The 23,954-nt window shown below is 44.3% G+C and overlaps 1 protein-coding gene across 1 annotated transcript; it reads left to right on the plus strand.

The window, feature by feature from the left end:
- The first annotated feature begins 356 nt into the window (after positions 1-356).
- On the plus strand, positions 357-22,906 carry Ube1y1 (ubiquitin-like modifier-activating enzyme 1 Y). The gene is given in 26 exon segments (NM_001429382.1): positions 357-532; positions 2,484-2,600; positions 2,723-2,778; positions 2,863-3,031; positions 3,118-3,252; positions 3,812-3,918; positions 4,131-4,221; positions 4,904-5,036; positions 6,573-6,670; positions 6,765-6,911; positions 7,023-7,199; positions 7,309-7,413; positions 7,500-7,580; positions 7,914-8,069; positions 9,813-9,978; positions 10,190-10,386; positions 12,282-12,346; positions 12,546-12,741; positions 13,346-13,420; positions 13,527-13,716; positions 14,856-14,944; positions 21,258-21,350; positions 21,474-21,665; positions 22,224-22,325; positions 22,416-22,516; positions 22,678-22,906. Coding segments are annotated over 25 exon segments (3,174 nt in total). The 5' UTR covers positions 357-532; the 3' UTR covers positions 22,814-22,906.
- The last annotated feature ends 1,048 nt before the right edge of the window (positions 22,907-23,954 follow it).

The raw sequence follows: 23,954 nt of genomic DNA on the forward strand, positions 1-23,954 counted from the left end.
AGTCTAAACAAGCATACGTATGTATTATTTGCTGGGTTGTAGAAGAAAGATCCCACAGTACAGGCAAGTGACTTAAGAGCTTTAACGTTCAAAGCATGTTCTATGTTGCGTTCGCCTGCCACTCTCTATTACCAGCCTGTATTGTAAGCATTTCCCAGCAGATTTTGCTGTGGTTTCATTCTTCCAGGGGGCGCAATGATCATTTCTGTGAGGCGCTACATAGTCTCAGAAAACTGAGGCTCCCAGCACCGCATTAAAGCTCTGCCCTCCTCTTGAATATTCATTTCTGCAGGCTCAGTACGTCATAAATGATTCATGAGGAACGTGGATCAAGCTCCTCCCTTCCGTTTCCGGCCGGGCCAGCGCCATCTTGTTCCTCGTGTGAGGACGCGGACGCGCCTTTTGTGGAAGGAGTTTCTGAAAAAACTGGTCAGGGACCTGAAGGTGGAGGCTGCATCATTCTGCGACCAGGTCTTCGAGGAAGAGAAAGTACAAAGAGAGCGACAGGGAGCGCAAACAGGCACCAGCATTGGTAACAATCTGGGGCTCTGTGGTGGGGGCCTCGGGAGCCGTTGGGCCGTGACGCCAGGGCTTGTTGGTAGGGGCGGCCTGGCAGGGACAGTACAGTGAAGGGATTCCTATCAGGTTAAGGAACTCCGTTTAATGCCCTTATCCTAGATTCAGGGGCAACAGGCAGGTAGGCAGAATGGGGTCCGGAGAGGTGGGGGTGGCGGTGGGGGTGGGGGTGGCGGTGGGGGTGGCGGTGGGGGTGGCGGTGGGGGTGGCGGTGGGGGTGGGGGTGGGGGAATCGACATGCTTGGGGATCTCCAGTCTTGGGTCAACCTCTCTAACCGCAGCCATCCCTCCTTTTCCTCGTTTTTTATAAAGCGTTTTCCTCGATTTTTAATACGTCAGCAACATAGGTTCCTCTAAAATCATTTTGGTGTGTGGAAGGGGATTGTGAGTTGGTTATCATGGCATATAGGCAATAAGATATGGGGTGTTATTAATTTGTGCAGTTAATATAATTAAGATAAAAGTAGACGAAAAGGACAAATTGCTGTCTTGTTTCTTTGTTGTTTGGGGATTTGTTTTGTTTTTGTTGTTTTTATTTGGTTTTATTTTGTTTGGTTATCATTTTTCATTTTCCTAGAGAAAGACACTGGGATTTAGGACATAAAGTTAGGAGTGATTCACCTAGGCTTGACATCTTTGTCATGGATTTGCCTGTTCCTCTGGTCCAGCACAGACATAATGTTTTACATGAGATCTGTCTTGTGAGATGGATTTCACGTCAGAGTAGTAGTGCCCACATACCACCCTGAAAAGACTTCTTAGAGCCAGTCTGTAGACATTTTGTGTGAGTGTACTTAGACTTGTCTGCCTTTGTGGTATAGTCTCCACCTTCCATAATCCCTTGACTCTCTCAGCAGATTAACTTTAGTTATGTGAAGAACTTCCCAAAGGACTAGACTGGAATTTTTGGAGGGTATAGTCCATCTGCTGTCACTCTCCCAGTCTGATTTGTCAGGGCCTCTGTAATTCTTATCCTTTCACTGGCCCTTCCTTCCCTACCTCTCTGGCAGCATATAATGTGGGATTCTGTTTTATTGTTTAGAGACACCCAGTTTTGGTTTGGTATCTTATCAGTGTCTGCTCACTGATTCTTTTGGATGTAAAGTGTTAAACTTCTGATATACCCTTTGTAGCATCCTTGCAGGCTTTACAGCAAGTAAACCATCAGGATGAGCTATGAATGAAACTGGGATCAGCCTGATGTTGGAACTGGTGCTTGGGCCAAGATTTCGGAGCCTGTCCTTGTCCTTGAGCTCACAGAGCACAATTTTGGAGATACGCGTTCTAATAATAATAATTCAGTCCCAAGTACACAACAAATTTAAGACACTGAGATTCTTTACAAAGTACACCCTGACTTTTTTTTTTCCACAAGGATGGGACTTATTGATTAGAATAGTGCCAGAGATCTAGGGCCATTGACCTGGCCCTGAGGTAGCATAGGAACCACTGAGGCTGTTGATAAGTACAGTCACATCACTCATAAGAATGGCTTTTATGGCCTAGAAGCAATGTGCAGGATTTAGAGAGAAAGGTTCTGGAATGGGTAAAACAATTTCTGGGTTACGGGTAGCTCATCAGCAAAATGTCACCATGGTGTAAACTACACCTATTCCTAGCATTCCAGGAGGAAGACAGGTAAACATCTCTTTCCTTTGAAGGATGCCTGTATGCTTGTTTAACTTTCCTGGTTTCTCTAGTGCTTATCTCTGTGCACAAACACTTTTTGCCCTCTACACTGACCATGAAGAGCTACATTAGTTTGACTTATGTCAGATATACAGATTCAGTGCTTTTTCTCTCACAGAAGGGTAGCGAGGCACGCTCGCACGCACGCAGACAAAACTTTTGTGAAGAGAATGTTTCTGCCACAGGGCGTCAGCTGTGATGTTCCCTATTTTTTTCAGATGTCCAGCTCGGTCCTGTCCAAGAAACGCAGAGTGTCCGGACCTGACTCTAAGGTGGATTCTAGTTGGTCTTCTACCCATTCTGTGATGTTTGGCGTACCCCCAGGGCCAAACAGCGTGAGTATGGCTTTTGTCAAGATGGAAACTCTCAGTGGAGGTGGTGAAGTACCTCTTGTTTCTCCAAATGTCTAAGTCTCATTACTGTTTTATCTCCCCTGGAACTCTGTGCTCATCTTTAGGGAATGTCAAAAAACAAGGAAATGGATATAGATGAAAGCCTTTACTCCCGCCAGCTGTGAGTGGTACCCAGGATGGGAGGTGGAGATTGGGAAGAAGTACCTAGTGGGGCAGACCCTAACCTAGAGTTCTTTGCTGACAGGTATGTACTAGGTCATGAGGCAATGAAACATCTCCAGACGTCCAGTGTACTGATATCAGGCCTGCAGGGTCTGGGTGTGGAAATTGCCAAGAATATCATCCTTGGTGGGGTCAAGGCTGTCACTCTCCATGACCAGGGCACTGCCCAGTGGGCTGATCTGTCTTCCCAGGTATCTCTCTTTGGCTTCCCTTTGCCTAGGCTCCAGCATGGGCACTGCTTATGTTGCAGTCTTATCTTCCTATCCCATTCTTACAGTTCTACCTGCATGAGGAAGATATTGGCAAAAATCGAGCTGAGGTATCCCAACCACGCCTTGCTGAACTCAACAGTTATGTTCCTGTGCACACTTACACTGGACCTCTAGTTGACGACTTCCTTAGTGGTTTTCAGGTATCCTGGTACTAGTATATCCCCATTCTTGCTGCCTTATTCTTTCAGCTTTGTTGTCATTTAGGCTGGCACCTTCTGACAGGTTTAGTTTTGGAAAATTAGGAGATGTAGGTGGCCCCAGAGGGGCAGATTCTTCTCAAAAGGGTGTTGTGTTTATAGTGAGATCTGGAGCCCAACACCTGCATGTATAATTCTCAGACTGTCGTATGAGCAGGTGTGATGAGAGCAAACCCAGGTTGACTGGGTAATTGTTGTTGAATATAACCTGGCTGTAGGTAGCCAAGCTGTCTTATTTTCACCAGATAAATGAACTTAGCTGGTCATCAGACCTTGTTTGTCCAGCAGTGCTATTATTCTTGCTGTAGTTGGTAGTGTTTTTTAAAGCTGTTCTCTGACCCTTATTATGTCTGATACCCATTGAGACTCACTCGAGTGTCCATGTGACAAAAGGCTGAGCCAGCAGATCCTGGAGATTGGATTCTTCCCCCTTCTCCTTCACCTCTGTCAGCTTTTTTATTCTCTCGCTCCACCCTAAACCTGAGCCTGTTGGTCTTTACAGGTGGTGGTTCTTACCAACACTCCTTTGGAATATCAGCTGCAGGTGGGTGAATTCTGCCATAGCCATGGAATCAAGCTGGTAGTAGCAGACACTCGGGGCCTAGTTGGGTGAGTGCTTACTTGCTTCTTTCTTCTCTAACTTCTACCAAACATAGGCCAAGAGTCTCCCAAGCCTTCATGTCCTCCCCCACCAACCAGATTTGAAATGATTTTTCATTTTTTCCTGTGTGTTTTGAGCATGACCTGATCTGCTCGTACCTTGAGTGTCAGAAGGTCCTGTACTTGGTCCAAATCACCACGCCCATTGCCTCCTTCCTTAGACAACTCTTCTGTGACTTTGGAGAGGAAATGATTCTCACTGATGCAAATGGAGAACAGCCACTCAGTGCTATGGTTTCAATGATCACTAAGGTAAGGAGACTAGCCCCTTAGGTCCTCCTGCAAAGAAAGGCAGTTACTTTTTTTTTTTCCTTTCCTTTTCCTTTTCTCTCACCCTCCTTTTTCCACCCTCTCTCCTCTCCTTCCTTTCTCACCTATTTTTGTCTTGAGAATTCCTCTCCCTTTCTTTTCCCATTCCCTCTCATTTTTTTTTAAAGATTTATTTATTTATTATATATAAGTACACTGTAGCTGTCTTCAGATACACCAGAAGAGGGCATCAGATCTCTTTACAGATGGTTGTGAGCCACCATGTGGTTGCTGGGAATTGAACTCATGACCTCTGGAAGAGCAGTCGGGTGCTCTTAACTGCTGAGCCATCTCTCCAGCCCTCCCTCTCATTTTTTTATTCTTTTCCCGTTCCCCTTCTCCTTCCTTCCCCTGTCCTCACCTAACAATTGAACTTGGGATCTACCACTAAATAGGTGAGTAGCCTGTCACTGAGGTAAATTAAAACTCCTTAGTGGCTGTCAGCCTGCCCTTGACTGAAAATCCTGGGTGGTTTTTCACTTGTTTGTTCTTGGGTGATTTTAAGGCTAGGGTGAACCTTCTGCCTCAGTTTCCACAGTGGTGGGACTATAAGCATGCCACACTGTACGTACATAGCTTAACTCTCAATCTTTTTCTTTTTCTTTTTCCTTTTCTCCCTAACCAGGAGAATCCAGGGATTGTCACCTGCTTGGAGGAAACCCGGCATGGATTTGAAAGTGGTGACTTTGTCTCTTTCACAGAAGTTCAAGGCATGAGTGAACTGAATGGCATTGGTCCTATGGAGATCAAAGTTCTGGGTATGGCAAGCCTGGGGAAGGAGGGTGAGAAGTGGTGGCAGAGGACAAAGGGAAGGTTGGCCCTGTGATGTGGGCTTGTCTCAGAAGCTAAGAGGTCACTCTAGAACTTTCCCAGCAGACTGAGCTGATCTCAAACCCAGAGTCCTCTTGCCTGAGTGCTGATTCCTGAGTGCTGGCATTAAAGCCACATGCCGGGATAAAACACTGCCTAACTTGTGTTTCCCACCTCCACTGTGGGAGAGTGACACAGGACTGATTCTTGCTTATTGGTCAAGACAGCCCACTTATTCCTTGGTTTCTTATTCCCTTTTGACTTTCCCCCTTTTTGGTTTATTTTAGACAATTAAATCTTCTCTTTTAAGCTATAAAAAGTCTTAAGAGACTAGGTCCTTTCTAGTGTGTGTGATTACTAAGCTAGGTTCTGGTAGACTAATGGCTGGAAAGTTGTGATCTCATCACAACTGTAATGAGATCTCATGCCCTCGCATGGTCTGTCTGAAGACAACTACAGTGTACTTATATAGAATAAGTAAATAAATTTTGTAGTTTTTTTCTTTTTAAAGAAAAAAAAAAAGGAAAATTGGGTGTCACTGTGGATGATGTCGTTCACCTGTAGCCTGGCACTCAGGAGGTGGTGGATGCAGGAGTATTAGAAGTTCAAGCCCAGTTCAAGAGCAAGAGGCCAGCCTGGGCCATTTGAATCCCTGTCTCCGAATGAACAAGCACATGGAAAAGAATTGCTTTGTCTTGAACAAGTACAGGGTTTTTGGTTTTTTTTTTTTTTCTTCTCTTTAGTCACTAGGTGTTAGTAAAGTACTGGACATTAATATAGCAAATCAGTCGGTAAAGTTCTTGCTGTGGTCTCACAAGTGCTTGAGTTTCAGCCCCAGAAACTGTGTAAGAAGAATTAGGTCCTATGGCTTGTATCTTTACAGAGCTTGTGCGTAGCGCCTGGGAGATGGAGACAAGTAGATTTCTTTTTGTCTTGTTTTAAATTTATTCTATTTTTGCATGTGTGTATATATGTTTTTGGGGTATGTCTGAGACATACAGACACTTGTGAGTGGCCCAGAGAGCAGGAAGCACTCACTCTCAGCCTCTGAATCAGATCATAGACAGAGGAGACATCTGTTCCCTCCCCCTTCTTGTTTTTCTGCATTGAAACAAAAGCCAGATGTGTCAGTTCCCCAGCACCCTGGAGTCTGAAGCTGTATGAGTGAGATTGTGGCCATTCTGTTTGGTATGGGTAGCCCTCAGCTAGCTTTGAACTCTGAATCGCCCTGAGTTGCTGGGGTGATAGTTGTGTACTCCCATGCCTTTGATGGATGTGTATCGCTTTGCTGATGGATGTGTATCGCTTTGCTTTTTTTGCTTGCTTGTGTGCTTGCTCACTTGTCCCTATCTGAGTAGAGTTTGCAGTTTTTAAAAACCTGGTGTGTCTTAAGACTTGGACTATGAGTTTTTTGTACTTGACGTTCAGAGGGTGGCAAGGGCACGATTGGACTGGAAGTGTTCTCCATCTTGTTGATCTTTCAGGTCCCTATTCCTTTAGTATCTGTGATACCTCCAGCTTCTCTGAGTACACCCGTGGAGGCATTGTCAGTCAAGTGAAAGTATCTCAGAAGATCAGTTTTGTGAGTTGGTGGTGGGGGGCTGTGAATGGAAGGACTCCTGCTTTTGAGATTCATACGTTGTTCATATCTGGTTTTGATGCTTCGTTATCCACAGAAATCCCTAGTTGCCTCGCTGGCAGAGCCAGAGTTTGTGATAACAGATTTTGCTAAGTGCTGTCGCCCTGCTCAGCTCCACATTGGCTTCCAGGCCCTGCATCAGTTCTGTACTCAGCACAGCAGGCCTCCTCGGCCCCATAATGAGGTAAATGAGTGGGAAGCCAGCCCGGGACCTCTGGTATGTCTGTTTCTTGTACCTGTTCTTCCTGCAGTAGGACCTGATAGACTGTTATCTTGGTTCGTTTTGACCAACCAGGAGGATGCTGCAGAAATGGTGACCTTAGCACAGGCTGTGAATGCTCAATCTTTGCCAGCAGTCCAGCAGGATTGCCTAGATATAGACCTCATCCGGAAGTTGGCCTATGTAGCAGCTGGGGATCTGGCACCCATGAGTGCTTTCATTGGTGGTTTGGCTGCCCAGGAGGTCATGAAGGTCAGCAGTAGTGGGAAAGGGTGGTGGACTGCTGTGTGCTTCTGGTTCCCTCACTGCCTTTTAGTCCCTGTCACTTCCAGTTTGGCTGCTGACAACACTCTTTCTCCAGGCTTGTTCTGGAAAGTTTATGCCTATTAGGCAGTGGCTGTACTTTGATGCCCTCGAATGTCTCCCGGAGCACAGAGTGGCCTTCATGGAAGATAAGTGCCTGCCGGTAGGTCTGTGGGAACACTAGGGACGTTTGGGAACATCTTGAAGGAAGTGTCTCTAACCTGTCTGTACTCATTCACGTAAATCCAGCGCCAGAACCGTTACGATGGGCAAGTGGCGGTATTTGGATCAGACCTACAAGAGAAGCTTGGCAAGCAGAAGTACTTCCTGGTGATTGACACTAGCAATAGGCTCTGCCCACTCTTTATAAGATCTCTTCCCTAATCCTTTGGGGAGGGATCTTTTGGTTTTCATGTCCTGATCACATCACCTATTCTGTTTTGTGGTTGGTTGAGGAAAGGCTTTGTGTATCTCTCTCTCTCTTTTTTTTTTTCTTCCCCTCTGCCTCAGTCACCCATAGGAATATCTGTCATCCCTTTGAATTGAATGTTTGTTACTACACAATCTTGTGTTCTGTTGGTGTTTTCTTTTGGGAGTAAGGAATTGTGGGTTAGCATATGCCATCACTATTCCCTCTGATCAGAGGGTTTACCAAACTTCCAGGTAGGTGCAGGTGCCATTGGTTGTGAGCTGCTCAAGAACTTTGCCATGATTGGCCTTGGCTGTGGAGAGGGTGGAGAAATCACAGTTACAGACATGGACACCATTGAGAAGTCAAACCTGAACAGACAGTTTCTCTTTCGCCCCTGGGATGTCACAGTGAGTAGGATGGCTTCTGTTTGATTGCAATCTAAATGGCTTAGATGTTTTTGCTTTCCTCTCCTCTTCTTTATTTCCCTCCTATTTTTCAGGCATTCAGATGTAAGGTCAGTAGACATAATTACCTGTCACGTTTTTTCATTTGCCTTGTTCTCCCTCCCCACCTAAGCTCGAATGCTTGTGCATTGCAGATGTGACATTGTAAGATGGGTAATAGAGTCATTACTGGGTATTCCCTATAGGTCAGTGTTACCTTGATTGACTCGCTGATAATCCATCTTTGCTTTGCTTTGCTTTGTTTTTACCCTAAGCATCCTAGCCTCTAGATTTACAAGGTAACGAAAGAAATGTTCCTGTTCCTCTCTAAGATTGGGAAGATTGGAGCAAGTGAGAATCTTCCTGAGTGCATTTTGGTATCCTCCTGTAACACTGAGTCTGCCAGACTCAGTAATAACTTAAATGGTATTAAATACTGTTTATCTTTCCTCACCCAGATTGCTCTAACAGTGGAAAGGACAAATTTCTTCCATACTTTTAGAAAGACAGGTCAGGGAAGCTGGGATGCTGTTTTCCCGTATAACTAGGATGTGATGGCCAAAAACATAGAAGGGGAGGAGGGGGAGAGGGAAATGGAAGAAGAGGAGGTGGGGGGGGAGGAGGAGGAGGAAAGAAAGAAAGAAAGCTACGTACTATATGTGTTCTAGTACTACTAGTACACTAGTATTCCACTAGTTCATGCATGTACTATGTATGTATATATGCATATGTATATATGCATATGTGAGAGGTGTGTGTGTGTATCCCCATGTGTGTATACGTGTGTACATACATACGTTCATACATACAAAAGTACATACATATGGACACAGCTGTTGTAAGAGAGTATGTAACCTAAAACATTTATAAAATGTGAGTATGGTATGAGTCCTCAGGGATGTTCTGTACTGGAAGTATTTTTCAAGATAAATAACTTATGCTTATCTCGTATGACATACTGTGGTAAGTGGACTAGTGCTTTTAAATATTCTGCTTAAAAATCTAACATGGGAAATTGTGGTGCTTATGACCTATACCCCCAAAAGCTGTTGGGAGACTGTTCTTCAGCATCTTTGCCTATGTTGTACTAAGTGGTATATGGTTAAATGAAGGAATGAGGAACAGAGAGGCAGCAATTGGGAATGCCAGGAGAGTGCTGGTTTTCACTGCTTATGAAGACTTTGTCCTAAGGGAATTGACGTAGAAGGGTAAAACAAGGTATGTGAGCAAACAGTTGACCATGCAAAAGTAGTAGAAGCCTGAGGAAAGATAAGACATTGGGGCTACAGAGAGAGGGGCTAAGAACAGAGGAGGCTACAACCCCTTTTATACCACAAGTGAAAGTAGAAACCGAGGAGGTTATTGAGAAGTGGAACATGACTCAGTCTGTCTGTGGTTTTATTTGGGTTACTCTAGATGTCATTAATTGAAAAGAGAGTAGCTGTCGGGTCATTCTGTTTTAGTACTCACAGTATCCTGTGGGGCCAGATTTTGTTTATAATCCTTAAAGCAAAAAGACAACAGAATTTTATGAATAATGTAAATGTAGCTGTCATAAAAGAGCAGTCTGTGGTCCGTAATCTCTTTTATAATATCTGTTGTTGGTAGCCAGGTGGTTTTGACATCGGATACATTTTGAGGTACCTCTCTGGAGTTTCGTTGCATCGGTGTGTGGGAAACAGCTCTATTTTTCATATTCCCATCTAGAAATTAAAGTCTGAGACTGCTGCTGCAGCAGTACGTGACATAAATCCACACATCAGGGTGTGCAGCCACCAGAATCGAGTAGGCCCTGAGACAGAACACGTCTATGATGATGACTTCTTCCAAAACCTGGATGGTGTGGCCAATGCTCTAGACAATGTGGATGCTCGTAAGTTTGGAGTTGAGTGAGGAGGGCAAGGGCAGGGTAGTGTGTATGGATGAGGTTCTTGTGTTCCTGTCTTGTCTTGGGTTTTGGAGACAGGGTTTCTCTGTAGCCTTGGCTGTCCTGGAACCAATTCGGAAGACCAAGCTGACCCGTGTTCCTGTTTTATCTAAGCATGCCTACTACTCATCTGCCATTTCTTCCCATCTCCCTGAAGGATTATACATGGACCGCCGTTGTGTTTACTATCGTAAGCCTCTGCTGGAATCCGGCACATTGGGCACCAAGGGCAACGTGCAAGTGGTTGTTCCCTTCTTGACAGAATCTTACAGCTCTAGCCAGGACCCACCTGAGAAATCCATCCCCATCTGCACACTGAAGAACTTCCCCAATGCCATTGAGCATACCCTGCAGGTGATCAACCTTGGGAGGAATTGGAGGTGGAAGGGTTAGGTCATCAAGCCTTTGCCAGTCTCATGCTACAGATTCTAAGTTTCCTGCTCTCGTCTTTATACCACTATCCAGAGTACCTGCTATTGGGTCCCTTCTTTCACAAAGAACTTTGACCTTTGGGTACACCTTGTGTGTGCTGTCACAAGTCTCTGAGATCATATGTGTATCAACCCACATGTGTATCTATCAGATATGTGTGGTTTCTTTGGAGTCATCCACTTCTGGTGACAGCACTCATAAAATTGTATAAGTTCAAACCAAGCAAAGTCCCAACACAAAGACGGGGAGGTCCGCACAATGTTCCAGCTCAGAATGTATCAAACGTGCTCAGAAAAGGGAAAACCATTGTCTACAATGGAATGTTACCGTATCTAGCAACCACATTTCAGGGTGGATGCCATGCCTAGAAGTACGTGGCCAGATGGACTTCAGGTTTTTTGTTTCTGTTTTTGTTTTTGTTTTGCGCACTTCTTTCTGTTTTGGTATTTCTTGTCTTGCTGCTGGGTTTTTATTTATTTCTTTTGGGTTTTACTTTTCCTCGGGAGATGGCACACGGGTTAAGCAGCTAGGGAGTTGAGGAGGTCCTGGGAGGGTCTGGCAGAAAGAAAAAACATCCAAACTCTAGTGTATGAAAGATACCTTAAGTAGAGTAATTAACGTTAACCTTTTAATTTGGAAAGACTTAAAGAGAACATCACGGGACATGTGCCTGAACAGTGAGGATGGTCTGTAAATGATGCTTTTTGCTGCACAAATCGGCTAATGTTGTTTCTGCTGACTTTCTAAATTAACCTGTAATAGTGAGTGCGTTTTTGGTTTGTTAAACTCTTACCCAAAGTGAGTTAGACGGCTGGTTTTTAAGTGCGGCTTCTGTCTGTGTAGTCAAGTACATAATCTTGTGTACCCTCTGGCTGGAGAAATTGAATGCTGCACTGGAAACTAAAACCAGAGCCTAGTCCTGCTTATGTTCTTCCAGTCCAACAGTGCCTGGGGCAGGGGGGTTGTTTGGTTTCTGTTTGCTCGTAGGCTCATAGTGTCAGTACATCGAGGCCATGCTAAGCAGTTGGAGATAAGGAAGGACTAGACTGGAGAGTTCCAACCACATTACCTTGCCCTGTTTCTTGTTCAAGGTTATAAAATGGTTCTCTGTGTCTGTGCAGCAGACAGAGAAGTGCAAAAGGTTTTACAGTGTTCAGTAGCTTTGTAGGAGCCATGTCTGGTCCTCAGATTCCTTATCTGCAAAATGAGCATTGAAGTGAGATTTTGTAAAGCACTTAAGCACTGGATATGGGCTGCTCATATACTTTGGTAAAGTTCTTAGCTGTGGGTTTGTAGTTGACACCATTCTCAATCTTGTGGTATGAATGTACTCATTCACTAACAGTGATGAGTGTAAATGCTAGCTATATCAGAGACTTAAACAGGGATGTTTATTCTTCTGCAACAGGTCATAAAAGCAGGTTAGTATGTGTGAGAGTGAAAATTTAGAAGCTGTATGTCTAGTGTCTGTATAGATGCCCCAGACCATTTCAGCAGTGACCTCCTAGTTCTCAGAAACCGGGTTGAAAACAAATAAACAAACAAACAAAAGACCAAGAAACAAAGGAGGAGTTCCTATTGAGACCTGGGTGACTTCTTCCTCTCTGTGTCTCTTTGTTATAAACCAGACACCTCACACCCATATTGCCATTCAGTTTCTCACAAGATACATAATTGGCTGCCAAGTACAACCACTGGTCTGGAACACGTGGGTGCCCTCATTGTCCAGGTTGAATGTGGTCTTTACCCAGAACAAGCATTACTAATATGTACAGAGACCTGTTTTGTTGACATGCATTTGTTTGCTCTGTCTGTAGTGGGCTCGGGATGAGTTTGAAGGACTGTTCAAGCAGTCAGCCGAAAATGTTAACCAATACCTCATGTAAGTAACAGACAAACCAAACAGCAGACAGACGCCAACCAACAAAGGCATCCTTGTCTGCTCTCCTCAGGCACATCCTTGGTGGATGAGTTGGGTAATGGGAAATGGTCCGGGTTGACTTTTTCCATAGAGAAAGAAGGCTTGTCTAGAAACTTTACTTCTAGGCCTCTGAAGTAATCCAGGTCTTTGCATTGGATAGGGACCCCAAGTTCATGGAGCGGACACTGCAGCTAGCTGGCACCCAGCCTTTGGAAGTACTGGAGGCTATACAGTGCAGCCTGGTCCTGCAGAGGCCACAGACTTGGGCCGACTGTGTGACTTGGGCCTACCAGCACTGGCACACCCAGTATTCTCACAACATCCAGCAGTTGCTGCACAACTTCCCTCCAGACCAGGTATTATATACTCAGTGGGTATATTTGGCCCAAACACATTTCCAGGAAATGGGATGCTTACTGTCCTCTGTCTGGACCTGGCTTCTTCCAGGTAGCCTAAGTGCCACAAGCACCCCACGGCAAGGATTAGGCTAGTTCTCCGTGTAAGCATTTGCGTTTTCCTCCTCCTGCCCACCAAGCAAGGGGCTTAGTTTCCTTTCCAGCTGCACTTGTGGGCTGAGTCATATCTGAGTTCCCTCGGAGGGTTGCAGTTTTAAGTGAGAAATATGATAGTTAAATATACAGCGGTCTATGGGTTCATGGGTCTATGGGTCTATGGCTGTGTTTGACAGTGGGGTCATGTCAAGCCTAATGATGTCTTGGCAAGCCATATCTGTGAAGTAGGTATGATAATGGCTTGTGGGCCATTATTTAGAAAGGAGTAATTTGCATTTCTTAGTATTGCATTGGTTTAGCCTAAGCCTCATACAAATTGGTAAGTTGAACTTGCTGTGTGTTTTTGGCTCATCATGGGTCCAAGAATGGTGAACTTAGGCTTCTTAGTCTGAGACTTGCCTGAGAGTGCTTCTCCTTCAGTCCTCTTCATACCTTTGCATTCTTCTAGCTTACAAGCTCTGGGGTACTTTTTTGGTCAGGACCTAAACGCTGTCCACATCCACTCACCTTTGACACAAACAATGTAAGTGTCCTTGGGATCTCCCAGGTGGTTGGGTGGGGGTGGTGGAGTCTCTACTCTTACTCTGTGGTTGTTAAGCTAACTTTTCTTTGCCATACCTTTCTTTCAGCCCCTACATCTGGATTATGTTATGGCTGCTGCCAACCTGTTTGCTCAGACATACGGACTAGAAGGGTCCCAGGACTGTGCTGCTGTGACCACACTCCTGCAGTCTCTGCCAGCCCCCAAGTTTGCTCCCAAGTCTGGCATCAGGATCCATGTTTCTGAACAGGAGCTGCAGAGTACCAGTGCCACAGTCGGTGAGAATGCTTCACCATTAGTTCAGGGATCATCTGTTTGTCTTCTGTCCCTCTCAGCCTTCCCTCTGGTATTTGCCACTGGCCATGATTTTCTTCTGAGATTTACCTAGTCTGTGCTTAGAGGTGGATGGGTGGAAAAACAAAGTTCTCTATCATTTCTCTGCAATACAGGCTTATGGAAATGGTTCATTCCCTTCCTGGTGTAATTAACTTTACAGAATTCTCCTGCTTGTTTCTTCTTGATCTATTTTCATGCAAAAAGAACCTGAGTGCTCCCTGTCCTGTGGGCATCTTGATACTTTTGCTACAGGTCACCTCTATTTTGCCACCCATGTATCTACCTCTGTGTTTCTGTCCTCTCTGTATCTGCTTAAAGCACACCTCGCTTTCTGCACTCCTGTGTCCCGCTCTGTTTCCTCTTCTGATCTCTGTGCAGAATCTCTTCTCTTGTAAGGTTTCCCAAGTTGATAGGGTTCCTCGATTTCCCTTCCAGAGTAGTTGTCTCCTCATGATATTTGTCTCTCCCCTGTACCATTGCTTGCCATTTCTTCCCATTAACTAATTTCTATCTTTCTGTGAACTTAATCTGAATCACTTTTCCCCAGCTCTGTCTTCATCTTCTAAAACTAAACCCCTATGCCCATTGAACAACTTCTCCCACCCTCTACCATCCCCGAAAACCTTTTTGTTTCAATCTTTTTGACCACTAGCTATATCATATTAGTGGAACCACAGAGAAACGAAATCATACCAGATTTTTCTTCCTGTGTCCTTTCCATTCTATCTAGTGTAATGGCTGTACATTAATATGCTCCTGCGATTTTCTCCCCCTTTTTACAGTCTATTAACTTATTGATGGGTAATTGAGTTCATCATCTTTCATCTTGTATGCATGTGCTGCTTCTTTGTGTGAGGTGTTCATTTTTGTTACTCATGACCTCCAGGTCTTCATGTGTTTGTATTCCTCATCCCTGCGTCCCTGTACTCTTTGGGCAGGGAAGTGTTTTCTCTCTTCGCCTTTCCTTCCCTTACACCTTCCAGGATGCCTCTCTTTTTCAATTCTTCCACATAAACACCACCCTCCTCCCAGTCCTGATTTCACCCTGGGCAGTGCAGTGGGCTCACTTTGCTTTCTGCAGATGACAGCCACCTAGAGGAACTCAAGACTTCACTACCTACTCCAGACAAGATGCTTGGATTCAAGATGCATCCCATTGATTTCGAGAAGGTATTTGATGCGGGGTAGCTGGGATGGTTTGGATGGTGGGCACAGATGCCTAGCAGTAGACTTTTGTCAAGATTGTGGACCTACAGAGGTCTCCTGTTTAAAAGAGAAGTTTCTTTGATGAAGAGTGAGAGCTACATCTGTGGGTATATGTGAGTTGAAACATAGAATGCAGTTAGGAACTAGGCTGGCTTAGTAAAGTGGTCCGAAGAGCTTCTTCAAGATCCATTGGTTCACTAGTCCTGGGACAACGGTCAGTCAGTATTCAGTATGTCCAGTGGATACATCTGCAACACAAGTGCACCTAAGAAATGGGAAGAGAAGGTAGAAAAAAATGTAAAAGCAAGGGGATTTAAAAAAAGAAGAAAAAACCCAAAAAACTGGTATCTCCTAGAAATGACAGAAAGAAGACGTGAACAAAGACAACACCAGAAGAATATTTTTACTATTTATTTTTCAACTTAAGTGTACTTTGAGCATATTCTTCTACTTCCCCAAGTCCTTCTAGATCCTCTTTCCCTCTCTACCTACCAAACTTTTAAGTTCTTTCTCAGAACCAAACAAAACTTAGTACAACAACAAGACTTCCCAAAGCCCAGAAAACAAAATGTCACCCAAAGAGAGGACAACAGCAAAACCCACCAACTTCTTTTTCTTGGTTATTTTACTTATTTACATTTCAAATGTCCCCCTTTCTGGTTTCCCCACCTATTCCCCGCACCCCAATTTTATCCCTGTTTCCCATGCCTCCACGAGGGTGCTCCCCCGCCCATCTACCCACCCTAGCATCATCCCCCTACACGTGGGGTATTGAGCCTCCTCTCCCACTGATGTCACCTAAGGCCATCCTCTACATATGCAGCTGGAGCCATGAGTCCCCCTCATGTGTACTCTTTGGTGGGTGGTTTAGTCCCTCGAAGCTCTGTGTGTGTGTGGGGGGGGGGGGGGCGTTGATTAGTTGGTAGTGGTGTTTTTCCTATGGATTTGCAGATCCCTTCAGCTCCTTCAGTCAGTCCTTCCTCTGACTCCTCCATTGGGGTTGCCATGCTCAGTCCAATGTTTGGCTGAGAGCATCTATGTCTGTATTGGTCAGGCACTGGGAGAGACTATCATGACACCGCTGTACCAGGCTCCTGTCAGCAAGCGCTTCTTGGCATCAGTATTAGTGTCTAGGTTTGGTGTCTGCAGTTGGGATGGATCCCTAGGTGGGGCAGTGTGTGGATGGCCTTTCCCTCAGTCTCTGCTCCACTCTTGTGACAGGAACCATTCTTGGTTAAAATTTTTGAGATGGGTAGGTGAGCCCATCCTTCAACCTATCCACTGGATATGGTCTCTATAGGTTCTATCTCTCCTTTGTTGGGTATTGCGCCTAATGTCATCTCTCCTGGGTCCTGGGAAAACCCCTTGTTTCCCTGTCATCTGGGACTTTCTAGTGGTTATCCCCAATTTCCCACCCCCTGCTGCTACACTCCTCCCTTCACTTGCCTGCCATTTCAGCAGGACTCCTTTCCTCACACCACCCTGACCACAATAGACCTGTGCTCTGTCCGGGCTCAAAAGCAGCTTTCCTACTTTAGCTAGGTAGCTGGGGCTTTGCTGTGTCAAGTAGTGAGTGACCTCTCCCAACCTCTCTCTTTCCAGATAATTCAGATAATTTGATTTTTTTCCCCTCCCCTACATCTTTTGTACAGGCTTCCACTTCCCTGCTGTGGACCAGAGTAGTCAAATAAGTCTGAGTGTTAAAGAGCTTTAGGGAGGTAGCTACCTCATACAAGGTATGTCACCTTGTTCAAGCTATTTTTTGCTTTGTCTTCTACAAAAGCCCTAATTGGAGCTTGGGTCCTCTGTCCAGAGACTATTTGCTGTTGGTTACAAATGTTTTTAAGTCAGTGTTTTATGTTGCCGAGGGTGACTTGAACTTGAGGTCATTCTGTCTCTACCTCCTGCATGCTGAGATTACAAGCATGCAGTACTGTGACTCCTGTGGGCTTCATAAGATGATTGATAGATTTATTTTTAGAGGGAGATTTGGTGAGCAGCACCATCAGTTTTCCAGGTAGGTCATGGTAATGGGATTAGATTTGCCTTGGTGACATTGCCCAAGCTGCTAGTGCAGCCTGTGGTGCCGTGTTACCTGTCATTGCTGATCGTCATCAGGAGCTTCTTGGGCAAACCCTTTAACAAAAGCATCATCCACACAAAAAAAGCAGTCTATCTCATTACGTATTGACCAACTGCTCCAAATTGTAGAGGTTAGTCCTGGTTCTTCCCCCCCCCCCCCCAGTCCCATGCTCCCTTAAATAAGGCTCAGACAGACTCAACATATATTTGCAGATACTTTGACCATATAGCTAGGCTCTTCTCTGACTAGACTGTAAGTTTTTATAATCCATTTGCTTTGATCTACGTTCTGCCACAGGGCTGGTTACCTGTATTCAGGTTCCATGTGTCTATTTTGTAACATCTTCCCAGGATGAATCTCCTGTGCCTGGCTCTACCTCAGAATTCTTTCTGCCTCCAGGATGGCCCACCTTCTATTCTACCCTTTCCTACATAGGCCATTGGGTTTTTAATTGACAGGTATATCCTGCTTCACTTTTTGAGTTCATAGGAGCTTTGCCCAGTTGTTTTTAGAGGGCCTTGTTCTCCTGGTGTCCTCCATTCCTTCTGGTGCTCTCCACTCATATGCTTACACTCATGCACACTCGCTGTCTGTCTGTCTGTCTCTGTCTCTCTGTCTCTGTGTGTGTGTCTGTGTGTGTGCAGCTGCACATGTGAGCTCAAACTTTAAAGTTTCTACTTTATTAGGTTTCTGCAAACCCCTCACATCACCATAATTTTAAGTGCCTCTCCCCTTATTCTCTCTTATTCCCTGCACTAGCCCAGTCTAGAGGACCTACATCCCTAGCCCAAGTGGGATGAAGCCCACTTGATCATGGTGGATGATCTTTTTGAAATGTTCTTGGATTATGTTTGCAAGTACTTCGCTGAGTATTTTTGCATCTGTGTTCTAAGGGAAATTGGTCTGCAATTCTCTGTTTTTTCAGTCTTTATGTGGTTTGATTATCAGGGTAAGCTGTGTTCTCAAGGAGTACTGCTCTGTTTCCATTTTGTAGAGTGATTTTAAGAGTATTAGCATTAACTTTTTTGAAAGTGGTAAAATTCTGTGCTAAGATTATCTGGCTCTGGATCTTATTTGGCTGGGAGACTTTTAAAGACTTTTTAGAATTGAATTTTCATTCAGTTGTAGAAAGTGTTGTATTTCACAAGTTTGTGTCTGGACGCATTTTTTTCATTCAGTAGAAGATTGTTCAGTTTCCTTGATTTGTAAGAGTTCTATTGTTTGTGTTGTTGATCTCCATGGTGATCAGAAAGGATGCAGGGTGTTATTTCAGTCTTCTTGTATGTGTTAAGACTTTGTGTCTGAGCACATGGTCAATAATTTTAAGGAAGTTCCATGGGGTCTTAGAAGAAGGCATGTTCCTTTGTGTTTGGGTGAAATGTTCTGTAAATACCTGTTAACTTCCATTGGTTGCACCATATCTCTGTTTAGTTTTTGTATGGATGACTTGTCCATTGGTGAGATTGGGGTATTGAAGACTCCCACAATGAGTGTGTGAGGGTCAGTATATGATTTACAAACTTGGGTGCCCTGGTGTTTGGGGCATAGAAGTTTAGACTTGAAATGTCCTCTTGTGTGAATTTCTTTTGATGAGTACATACTGTCCTTTCCTATCTCTTTTGATTAGTTTTAGTTTGAGACTTATTTGTTAAGTATTAAAATGGCCACACGAGCTTGTTCCTTGGGCATATATTTTTTTTCTGTCTTTTTATGCTGAGCCGATTGGTGTCTATCCTTTAGTGTTGAACTGTACTTCTTACATGAAGCCAAAACATAAGATTGTATTTCCCCGTCCATTCTGTTAGTGTTTGCCTTTTATGTGAGGGTTTGAGACTGTTGATTTTGATAGATACCAATGGTCAGTGACTGTTGATACATGTAACTTTGTTGTTGTTGGTGAAGTAAGTACGTCAGAGGGATGTGTATGTGTGTGTCCACGTCCATCTGTCTGTCCGTCCGTCTGTCCATTCATGCCCCTCCCTTCTTTTGATGTGCTAGTCTGGGATTATATAGTTCCTGTGTTGTCTTTGGTGTAACTAACCTACTTAGGTTGAAGTTTTCTTTCTAGCCCCTTTTTACAGCTGAGTTTGTAAACAGATACTGCTTAAATGTGGGTGGGTTTCTTCCTTCCTCCCTTCCTTCCTCCCTTCCTTCCTCCCTTCCTTCCTTCCTTTCTTTCTTTCTTTCTTTCTTTCTTTCTTTCTTTCTTTCTTTCTTTCTTTCTTTCTTTCGGAATGTCTTATTTTCTTCATCTACAGTGATCAAAAGTTTTGCTGGGTGTGGTGTTCTGACCATCGTCTAGAACATCATCTCACCAGGCTTTTAAGGCTTTGAAGGTCTCTCTCTAGGTCAGGTTTAATTCTAATAGGTCTGTCTGCCTTTATTTGTTACTTGGTCCTTTTCCCTTTAATCTTCTTTCATTGTTGTGTATGTTTAGTGTTTTGATTATTACATGGCAAGAGGTCTTTCTTTTATGATCCAAATCTACTTGGTGCTCTGTATGCTTCTTTATACCTTGATAGGCATTTATTTCTTTAGGGCAGGGAGTTTTTCTTCTATGATTTTGTCGAAAATCCTTCCTGGGTCTTGATACTTGGGGATTCTCCTTTTTTCTTGATCCCCATTTTTCTTAGGTTTGGTCTTTTCATGGTGCCTCAGATTTTCTCTGATGGATGGCTTCATTTTTTCCATGGTATCTTCAACACCTGAGAATCTCTTCCATCTCCTGAATTCTGATGGTGAAGCTTGCCTCCGTAGTTCCTGTCCAAGTTCCTATGCTTTTCACTTCCAGTTTCCCCCAGTTTGAGTTTTCGTTTTTGAATCCGTTTTCACTTTCAGGTGGTGTTCTCATAGATTACTCTAGGAGATTTACTGATTTCCTCTTTAAGGACCTTTATCAAATCCACAAAAGCTGTTTTTATGTTTAAGCCTTTTTACTTGTGCCTCAGATATGTTGGTCCTGAGGAGTGTGGGGTCCAGATAGGTGTGGGGACTGGGTTTTCCAGGTGTAAAATGTGTTTCTTAGTATTGGGACCTGAGACTTGGGAACGGGAATGGGCTTGGGGTTATGACAGGGCTTTACGAGAGAGGGAAAGTAGGATGTTTGACCAGGAGCTGATGAATCATTGCCATGGTTATAGGGTCAGAGAGTTAGGAGAGACCATGGCAGAAGGTCTACCAAAGAGCTGGGGATGAGACTGGATCTTGAACTTGGAGGAATTGAGGCAGAAGTGATGGCATGCAGTTAGCTTCTGTGCTTCTGGTTTTCCGGGGAAGACTTGCTGAAATTGGGGAATGGAACAAAGCAATTAGGAGAGTTAGGAGGGGAAGATCTGTGGGATCTTTAGAGATAAGTGGGCTGGGTAGCGGCCACAGATAGTCTGCCCAAAGAGCTAGAGATGAGACTTGTAGGTTTGATTTGAAGGAACTGAGAGGGAGATGAAGATCTGGTTAAAGTTAGCCTACCTGCTTTCTGTACCAGAGCGGCCTGTAGTTTCCTAGAGAGGGCCTCGTGTAGTTCAGATCTGGGACAAAGCAAGGAATGTGTGGATGGAGGGAAGGAGGGAAAGATCTGCAGGGACCACTAGAAATGAGCGGAAAGACTGCTATAGCTATTCTTCTGCAGAGTTGGGGATGATATGGGGGGTGGGCAGGATTAGACTTGGAGGATCAGAAGGAGAAGTGAAGGTCTACAGTTGGCCTACCTGCTTCACTAAGTGGCCTATGAATTTGCAGAGAGTCCCCTTAGGGCACTTACTATGGAGGAAAGTGGGAGGGGTATTATTGGAAACCATACCCTCCCCCCCGACCCCTCATACACAGAGAACTCCAGGCAACTAAGGAAGTCTGAGGGCAGGAAAAATGTCTTCTGATGGTTTATTCATTACCAAGATGTTATCCCTGAAATCGTGGCATAAAAGTAGTGCTCACAGACTGAGTAGGTTCTGTTTTGCTGTTATATTTAAATATAAGCAAGACAGGGCCATGGCTTTTTAAAGAGAAAACAGGGAAAAGTACAGTAGTTGGGAGGGATTTGAACGAGGGAATTGTATAATTATATTTGACTTCAACAAAAGCGACAAAATCAAAGACACCTGTACTACAGTATCCATTTACATCATGTGGTTATTAGAATTAACAGTACATAGTTGGGAGAGACAGTGGTATCCTGAGTAGACATTCACTCTCTTAAAGGATGATGACAGCAACTTTCACATGGATTTCATTGTGGCAGCATCCAACCTCCGGGCAGAAAACTATGACATTCCCCCTGCAGACCGGCATAAGGTAATGGGAGTCTGTGATGTACCAGTGACCCTTGCCCGAGCTGATTTTTCTTCATTTGGGCCTTCTGTGGTCCCCCACTTCCTCCTAAACAGTAATCCCTGGTGCCCACTGTCTGTCTTACAGAGCAAACTGATTGCAGGGAAGATCATCCCAGCTATTGCAACCACTACATCAGCTGTAGTTGGCCTCGTGTGTCTGGAGCTGTATAAGGTGGTTCAGGGTCACCAACAACTGGATTCTTTTAAAAACAGTTTTATCAACTTGGCTCTGCCTTTCTTCAGCTTCTCTGCACCTCTAGCTCCAGGGTATCACCAGGTATGGGACCTACAAGCATAGGAAATATTGATATTACCATTCAGGAAATCTGAGTACACCAGTATACACAAACACACACGCACGCACACACACGCTCTCTCTTTCTCTTTCTCTCTGTGCGTGTGTGTGCGTGTGTGTGTGTGTGTGTGTGTGTGTGTGTGTGTGTGTGTGTGTGTTAGTGTTGGGATGGGGAATGGGGACTTCACAGCGGATAAGGGGTCATTTCCCTGAGATATAATTTGAATACCTCTGTTCATCCATCAAACACATGGACAACATAAACTGTAGTGCGGGCCAGGTATTGCTAGAGTGTGAGATTCTGTCTCAAGAAAGCAGAAAATCAGCCAGAAGGGTGCTGACAAAACATTTCATGGAGAGCTACAGGGGATGTTAAATGAGAGAAGGAGAAAGTAGGGTCTTAGTGGTGTGTGTCCTTTTCCTTACAAAGATTCAAGCTGCCTAATCATGGTTAGGTAATGCCACAAGTGTATTTTTGACAATAGAGCTGCAGTTGTAACAATGTTAAGAACACTCTTATCTCTTATCTTTGTCCTCTAGTACTATGATAAAAAGTGGACATTGTGGGATCGTTTTGATGTGCAGGGACTGCAACCTAGTGGTGAAGAGATGACCCTCAAGCAGTTTCTAGACTACTTTAAGGTAGGGCTCCTTCTGTGAACTCCCCCTTCGTGGGGACTTGTATATTTGATTTAGTACAGTCACCACTGCTATCTCTTCTAACCTCTGCAGACAGAGCACAAGCTGGAAATCACCATGCTGTCCCAGGGTGTGTCCATGCTCTATTCCTTCTTTATGCCAGCCACCAAACTCCAGGAACGGTTGGATCAGCCGTGAGTTAGCCTCCGGGCTGGTGGGAGTGGAAACCTTGTATGGGATTCTCAACCACCCAGGGTGCCCCTCATGGTTCCCCATTCTTTTTCTGCAATCTGCTACCACCTTTCCTTCTGTGTTTGTTTTCTTCTTTCTTAAGTCTCGTGTTCCTTGATTTCAGGATGACAGAGATTGTGAGCCGTGTGTCAAAGCGGAAACTGGGCCAGCACGTGAAGTCCCTTGTGTTTGAGCTGTGCTGCAACAATGAGAGTGGAGACGACATTGAAGTTCCTTATGTACGATACATCATCGGCTGATCTCTTACTGACTCCATTCTTTCAGTTCTGTCAGTTTGTACCAAAACCTTTCTAGTTGTGATAAAACCTGATTTCAGACTTCCTTGTTCCTAAGACCTTTGTTTAGTGCTGTTTTTATTTACAATGCTTAGAACTGAAATTCGTAATAATACATTTTCAGCCAGTAAGTAGTGTGTCTTCCTCTCCTTTTAAGGGCGGGTGTGCTGATGTCCCTAGGAAGAAATGGGAGTCCTTATACTAACCTGCAACTCTTTTTTTTTTTTTTTCTTTTTCTTTTTTTCGGAGCTGGGGACCGAACCCAGGGCCTTGCGTATGCTAGGCAAGCGCTCTACCACTGAGCTAAATCCCCAACCCCTAACCTGCAGCTGTTAAAAGGTGACATTCAGAGTCCAGCGGCACAGAAGCAGCATGGACATTTATCCAGTATTCAGATAGAGTACTGAAGATGAAACTTAAGCTGTTCTCATTCCTCTTGCTATTTCTGCTTAGGGAGAAATGAAGCCTGTGGCAGCAAGGCCATAATGAGGCGGTCAGCCCTTGCCTAAAATTAATACCCTTTCTTTTCTCTTGCCACATACCAGTCCTAGTGATGATCAGGTGAAGCAGAGACTCATAGTCTGGCTAGGCTGGGCTGGGATCCTGTGTCTTACTTTATCTTGTTTCCTGATTGTTTTTTCCCTGCCAGTTGCTCATCTGAGATAAGAGGATAAAAAGTTGTTGTTAGAAATAAGGGCCTTAAAATTAGTTGCCGCTTAACTTGTGTCTTATTGAATATGGCGGTTTTGCGTAGGCTTTCATGTAATCTGTCTCCTTTACTTTGGGCAGCTCTTTTGGGTCACGTGTATTTGACTTCGAAATGTCTCCTGTATTTGCATGTGCACACATTTCCCTGATTTTGGGGAGTTGGGGGCTGTGCTTCCATTGAACTTTTATTCACTTAATTTTGGTCTCCTTTGTTTCTAGCTCCTTGTTCTATATTATGGATTTTTTTTTAAATTGAGTTCATGTTCATTTCATATGTATGAAGTATGTACATGAATGACCCAATACCTCTCTTCGTTTCTACAGACCTCTGTATCATTCTTACACACATGGCTTCGTTTCTTTTTATTCAGTTGTCTGTTTTAGTTAACATTCCAAA

The sequence above is a fragment of the Rattus norvegicus genome, chromosome Y (assembly GCF_021556685.1).
Source record: "Rattus norvegicus strain SHRSP/BbbUtx chromosome Y, alternate assembly SHRSP_T2T, whole genome shotgun sequence".
Taxonomy (NCBI): Eukaryota; Metazoa; Chordata; class Mammalia; order Rodentia; family Muridae; genus Rattus; species Rattus norvegicus.